Source organism: Coturnix japonica, chromosome 3 (assembly GCF_001577835.2).
Source record: "Coturnix japonica isolate 7356 chromosome 3, Coturnix japonica 2.1, whole genome shotgun sequence".
In the NCBI taxonomy this organism is placed as follows: Eukaryota; Metazoa; Chordata; class Aves; order Galliformes; family Phasianidae; genus Coturnix; species Coturnix japonica.
In genome coordinates, this window is record NC_029518.1 from 41,935,725 (window position 1) to 41,942,726 (window position 7,002).

Here is a 7,002-nt window from a genome sequence, read left to right on the forward strand (position 1 = left end):
ACAGTCACATAACGGGCCAACATAAAATAGGAAGCATTACTTTCAGAACAGCCCTCATAAATGCAACATCCAGCATTAATAGATGTTATCACACAGAATCACAGAATGACCTGGGTTGGAAGGGACCACAAGGATCATGAAGCTCCAAACCCCCTGCCTGGCAGGGCCACCAAACTTCCACATTTCCTAGATCATAAGGGCCAGGGCACCATCCAACCTGGCCTTAAACACCTCCAGGGATGGGGCATCCACAACGTCCTTGGGCAGCCTGTTCCAGGCATTATATTGCCTCCTTCTTTTAGCGTTTTGAAGCATCAAACATAAAGGCTGAAGACTCTAGCACTGTTTTCAAATTATAGCACTAATCTTGTAAATATACATCTGTACTGAAATTAAGACAAGCAGCTTTAAGAATTATGTCCTCAAGATTTACTTATGTGTTATATAAGCAAGTTTGCCTTTAAAAAATAATTAAATAATAATAATAATAAATAAATAAATATAAAATCCTTGGGGTGTTCTCAGAAATAGATAAGCACAAAAACATACCAGCCAGTAAAGGGATTATAGTAGATTTTTTCTCGATCCAGAGTGATGACTTCTCGCCATAAGAAATGCAGTGCATTTTCTATAGAGAAAGAGGTCATGTTACTATGACAAAGATTTCTCCGCAAACAGCACACTAATTAGAACCACTTAGCCATACAGTGACACTTAAACACAAAAGGCAGACATCTACCTTCACCACGCTTGGTGAGCAACAAGACCAAACAGCTGCAGCTCAAAGCAGGTTTATTTTCTCATCTACTGTACTACTGTATGGGAGACCGGTAATCACAGCGTGAACCACTGATTAATCAGCTGGGGCAAGTGTGGGGTCAGCTGCGGGAGCACAGGTAAGAGTAATGTAGCTGTGCTCCCAGGAGGGGTGGAGCTTGACTCCACCTCCTCTGAGACCTCATTTAAGGGCTGACCCTCACTGAGGCAGCATCTATTGGAGATCACTTGCTAGTGAAGATTGCCCTAGCTCCTTCAGCTGAAGTGTCATTATTGGTGAGTTCCTCTTTTACTTATATCTTCTGTACATTTGTTCCCACCCTTGTAGTTACCACCTATACAACTACCCAACAGCTTTTATAAAAATGGTAATAAAACAATTAAGAAAACTTCTAATGAAATAGCAATAAGACATTCCACTAACAATGCAATGCCATTTTCCTTGACTATACAAGTTTTCAAGTCCCATATACTTGCCACCACCTGGAGTGCTTGTGAAGTTCTCTCGGTGAAGCATCCAATTCACAGCTTCACTTTGGTATGGCCTTAGAATGGGAATTAAGGCAGGATGCTGCACATCCTCTCTCAGTAGTTGGACATCCTGCTGGTGTGTATGCCTTACAAAGTCATAAAGCTCTTCAATATTTTGCCGCTCTAGCTCCATGTCAGATTCTTCCTCATCTTCCTCCAACACATCTGCATACACAATAAATGCATTATCATTCACTTTTGGTCAACATTTCAGTAAGTTTTGCTGCAGCTTATCTAAATAGGAAATGAAAGCAAAACCTCTTCTAAATATAAGTCATGATTACACCTGACTAAGCTACCAGCAGTTTCCTAAAAGCTAATGTTAACACACTATAGCCATGACAGAGACATACATAACTGGTAAAGCTCTTCCCTTAAGCACCCCAGGGAGGTGGTTGAGTCACCATCCCTAGACGTGTTTAAAAACCATTCAGATGTGGTGCTCAGGGACATGATTTAGAAGAAGGTTGATAGAGTTAGGGTAGTATGGTTAGCTTGTGGTTGGACTTGATCATCTTTAAGGTCTTTTCCAACCTGAGCAATTCTATGATTCTATTCTATTCTTAGAATTCAGGAATAGCATGACTAAGTCTAATTTTACAAGCACCTTCTCCTAAACATTTTTACCTCATACGGGATCACAAATAACATACATTTCAGATTAAATCACATTTCAGATTAAATCATAGAGTTACTCAGATTGGAAAAGACCTCAAATATCATCAAGTCCATCAAGCAGTACCCTAAATGGGTTGGTCTTCTTAGAGAAAGAGAGGGGGGAAAATAACTGTGGGCAAAAGATTTGTACATTTTTCAAGAAATAAGCCCTTTCTTGATAAGAGAACATATCAAAAACATCAAGAAAAATCTACTCAATCAGCCTAAGTGTTACTTTTAAATTATTTGTCTGATCAAAAAAATGGCAACAGTGTGACAACATGCGAGTCTTACCCTTTGCATCACTGTAAGAAATCCAACAAATCATACTTCAGGAATTACAATCTAGCTTCAAGAGATGTACATCTAGAAGACTTAGAAAGGTCTTGTATTTCAAACAAAATCTGCATGTATGGGCATATGCAGAACTTCAGCACCGTAGAACAAATATTCATGAAAAAATTCAAGGGTCAAAATTTTAGGAAACTGAAGTAAGACCAAGCAACAAACGACTTAATGGACAAGTTCCAACTATGTTTTAGGTCTCAAATAAAAGAAATGGTACCAGTAAAACAGCTTTTAGTACTTACCCAGGAACAGCTGTACAACTCTGCAGTTCAAGGAAAGATACAAAGCCTCTCTAGAACTGGAGAGAAACCCACTGTGTAACATTCTTCTCAGAAAACTAAAATTAAACCATCTACAAGGACATGAACAGGATGGGTACACTGAGGAAAATAAGTACTTAAAAACAAAATGTAGGGATAAGGGCAGACATCTCCTTCATTTGTGTGTAAATCTATAATGCAATTTTCATTATAACGACTTCAGAATACAACTCCAACAAAAGTTTTGCCGCCAGAGTTGTTGTATTGGGCACTGACCTAGGAACAAATGGTTAAGGAGTTTAATTCCTCTCTTTTTTAAAACAGCTCCTATGTAACTTGGATGAGTCACCCTAAATCTAGTCAAACAATTCATAAGAATTAGTGAAAGTTACATTTACTCCCCAGACAGTAAGGTCTCAAGCTTCTATATGCCTCAGTGCCTTATGTGCAGAGAAGAAATGTTATTATGTATAACCATAAGTTAATTAATATATGATTAATGACCAGATATTAGCACAGGAAGACTAACAGTGAACAATATTACTAAAAACACAGCTGCTCTAGAGGACAGGAACAACTTAAAAACGTCCCTTACATTTACAATTATTAAAGTGACAGTTTTATACTTCAAATTATTCATCAACATTCAATAAAATCACATTACCTGGAATTATAAAACTATAGAACTTTTCCATGAGTTTTTGAACTAGCTGATTAGCTTTTTTGGGTCTTCCACCTCCATCACTGAGAAACTCTGGTTTACTTAGCCCTGCTTCCAGAAGGTAGATTCCAACCTAAGAAATGGTTATAAAATTAATCATTTAATAAATTAGCTGGACACCAAGAATATTATAAATAGAAGAACATGAAAATAATAGTGCTAACCTTAACTACCACATTGTCAAAATTAGCAGAAGCAAATAGGTACAATGAACTGACCAAACTAGCCTTGTGAAAGATACAAAATATCATAGCCAAAAGTTCCCTTGATTCCTTAAGTAATACATAAGTAGGAGTGCAACAGTAAAAGGTAGTTTTAGGGGAACAAAAAAAAAAAAAAAGACACATGAAAAACATCTGCAAAAGGATGTAGAAACCATATATCTCATCACATTATAAAAATACAATAGCTGCCAGACTTGTTAGTGGCTTTACTTTTATGTGTGTGTGTGTGTGTGTGCATGTGTGTACGCATATACGTATATGGTATATGTATATATATATAGTTCCAACCAATAAAAATGAATATAAGAATCAATACCTTTAGAGCTTGACCCTCTCCAGGTCTTTGATAAAGTCCAATTATCTTTTTATTTTGCAACCACCTCAAGCCTTCCAATATTTCACCACCTAAAGCTGGTTCCACCAAAACAATTTGCTCGTAAGCATCAAGGCATTCTTTTGCTCCATTACTGTACTCTTCTTCGCTTCTTTTATGGACACAGACCAGCAGGTGATTGTCAGAGTCTCCTCTGATTAACGTAAAGCTCCTTTCATGGAATTCCTCACTTGCAATTTGCTCAGAAGGAAGATAAAAAGTAAGTTCTCCCAATAAAACTTTCCAGGACCCATCCGCACGGTATGGCGAGACTACAATATTTAGCTGTACTGACATGGGAGTCGAGGTGGAATTAGAGTCTTCACCATCATTAGCTGTCAAAAACTTCTCAGATTTTGAATGACTGTCAGCTTTTTGAATGAGATCTTCATCAATGCTATCATCATTTATTACAAAGAAGGATGCAGAAGAAGTGCTGGGACCTGGAACATCATCCCCAGTAGTCAATTCATCATCTAATGTTATCAACTCATTTCTCCGGTCCTCATGCATGTTCCAACAGAGCAGTTTCTTTCCCGCCTCATCTATCTTTGATGGAGGTGCACGCTTTCGACGACTACTCATTTTGTCGTTTTTCTCAGCGGTATTTTCAGTCTCTGTGAGATAAATTAATATTAGTCAGTGATAAGTACTGCAAAATCAAACACCCGCATTAAAAGTTCACTGTGCAGGAACTGCTAAACTCTTTAGTACACTGTTTTACAGAGCATCTCCTGTTCCTACACAAAAAGAAACTGGACACCAAGCACTTTCTTCACAGTCTGTTTCATTCTGCCAGACAGTTACAGAGCAAGATCAACAAGAATGCTGCATTTCAAAGCTGTTACTGAGACTCTTGTGGGACAGATATAAAAACAGAAGCACTGGAATCTCTCAATGGTAGGGGTGGTGGGAGACAGTAAAAGTGACATCATAAACAAGCAGGCAGGGTGAACAGGAGATTTGGAGGCGGGAGTGGGGAGAAGGCACATATTTTTCCTTTTCCTTCAAAAATTACATGGGAAGTACACTTGAAGCAAACTCAGCAGAGGGCTTTGTCTCCAGCCTATAGTTTAGAGCCCAAATGCTCAAATTCTGTCCTTAGAAATCCTTAATGGCATTCCTAGAAGTATCAAAGACTCGACCTCCCCATAAACCTGTACATCTTGAGACCTGAATATACAAATTGCTTGCAGCACAGCACTTACTTATTCCACATGCATTTCAGTGGGACCAATAAGCAAAGTAAACACATATCCTTACTGATTCTGACTAACCACAAAGTTAAATCCAGGTACTCCTCCAACTTGGGCACTAAACACATTTTTTAAACACACTTTCTTCAACAGTAAAGATAGAAAAATACTTAAGATATTCATGCCAACTCAACTTCTGCATATGACTGTAAATAAAACAGGGACACAACTGCTGATGAAGCATTGGATGATGCGGATCTAACCTACTAACTCCAGTATTCCATACTCTAACGTTACAGGGTAATCCCAAGAAAAACAAACAAACCACCTGACTTTTGACAAACCTATAAAAACCAAACATTCGTCGTTTGAAATAGAGGGTTTCCTTATGAGCTACTTCAACAATTGCTGCGTCTGAATTTCAAACGTAGGAGAATTAAGGTTAGAAAACACCTCATGTTTTTCCATCATAGCACTCAGGCGCGACGAGAGAGTTGCTGACACTTAGAAATCAAGCCCCAAGAGGTAACATCTATCAGAACCGAAGCAGGAAGATTCCAGCCATCAGTGCGGCTCCTTCACACCGGATATTCCCCAGATGGTCCGGCCCCCCCCGCCCTCAGAGCCCAATAGGCCCGTTCCCTAGAGGCCGCCAGGAGGGCCCCCCGCCGGGCGCTACGCGAAGCCAGGCGGACTTTTCCCACAGCGGGGACTCGGAAGGGCCCCCGGAGCGCAGCCACCAACCAACGCACCGCAGGGTGAGGCGGCGTTCCGCCCTCTCGCGAAGCTCCTTCCCCGCTCACAGCAGGGCCGTGCGACCAACGTCCGGCACAGGAAGACCGGGGAGGGGAGGGGAAAGGGGAGGAACAAAAGGTACTGTCTGCCTTCACCCCGTCGGTTTCGTCTCCCGCGAAGGGGGAGGAGAAAGGGGAGGAGGGGAGGGACGCTCCAGCCTACAGTGAGGTAGGAACGACCCCGAACGGGGGGGAGGTGGGCACGGCCTGCCGGGCAACCAATGGAATCCGCTGACGGTGACAGCTCGGCCCGCTTCGCACACGGACGTAGCCGGCAGCGTGATAGCGCCGAGGCTGAGCAAGCGCAGTCGGCCCCCGCTGGGTAAAGGGGCGGGGAGTGTGGTGTTTGCCCACAGAGGGGCGGGGACGAGGATGAGGCCTGCGGGGCGGAGTGCGCAGGCTTACGGGGGAGGGAGCATTGCTAATGGGGCTGATAGATTTTCCTTAAGTGGTTGTTATTATTTCTGCAGGAACTAGGAGCATGTTCATCTTCTTCTGAAATAAGCAGATCCACGCGTGTGCTTGTGAGGGCTGTAAATAAAGACATTGGAAAGTCATTTAAAATCAGAGCTTCTTTTCCTTTTATTAGCTGCTCGGCCCATTTGCTAGTCTACAAATGAAGCCAACTGGATTGTTTTTGTGGCTGGTTCTCCACTGTTCCCAGCCGTAGTGCTCCTGTGCTGCCCAGCCCTGGGTAGGCAGCACAGAAGGAGCATTTGGGATGCTTGCACCCTTGTGGCAGCAGGTTGACTGCTTTATTCCCCTGTGCATGGGTTGCTGTGTGGCCACTAGATGCTCCTGCATGAAAACTAGCTTTGAAATCATCACTTAATCACATTTTACAACTGTAAATTGACAGTGAAATGGGCAGCTACTTCATACTCCTCATTATACGTTTGTAACCAGAGTAAGATAGCAAGGGAGACAAAGAGGAAATAACCTGCTGGGAACATTACTTCTAACAGCTGAAAATAGAGATGTCAGAGCTGCCTGTGCTTCTGTCAGGGCAGGGCCTGCAGCCCACCTTGTCCCCCCCCACTCACCAGCAGTATGGCACCAGGGGGCTGGGGTGGGCTGAGGCCTTGGCATGGGCTTGCAGTGGGGCAGGGCTGTGGGCAGCT

The 7,002-nt window shown here is 42.2% G+C and overlaps 1 protein-coding gene and 1 long non-coding RNA gene across 7 annotated transcripts in view; one reads left to right on the plus strand and one right to left on the minus strand.

The window, feature by feature from the left end:
* The window catches only part of SHPRH (SNF2 histone linker PHD RING helicase), a 42,106-nt gene extending 36,159 nt beyond the window's left edge, over nt 1-5,947 (minus strand). For 2 of the 6 annotated variants that reach the window (XR_001554143.2, XM_015858128.2), the window contains exons 1-5: nt 5,840-5,947; nt 3,835-4,508; nt 3,238-3,367; nt 1,255-1,473; nt 550-628 (exon numbers count right to left, since the gene is read on the minus strand). Coding sequence is in view for 5 of the 6 variants with exons in the window: in XM_015858128.2 (XP_015713614.1) it covers nt 550-628; nt 1,255-1,473; nt 3,238-3,367; nt 3,835-4,476 (1,070 nt within the window). In the remaining variant the exon portion in view is untranslated. The other 4 variants (XM_015858130.2, XM_015858129.2, XM_015858132.2 and 1 more) reach the window with 4 other exon arrangements.
* On the plus strand, nt 5,940-6,438 carry LOC116653236. Its single transcript, XR_004306771.1, has 2 exons — nt 5,940-6,203; nt 6,352-6,438. It is a non-coding gene; the product is annotated as an uncharacterized LOC116653236 (long non-coding RNA).
* Nucleotides 6,439-7,002: the final 564 nt, after the last annotated feature.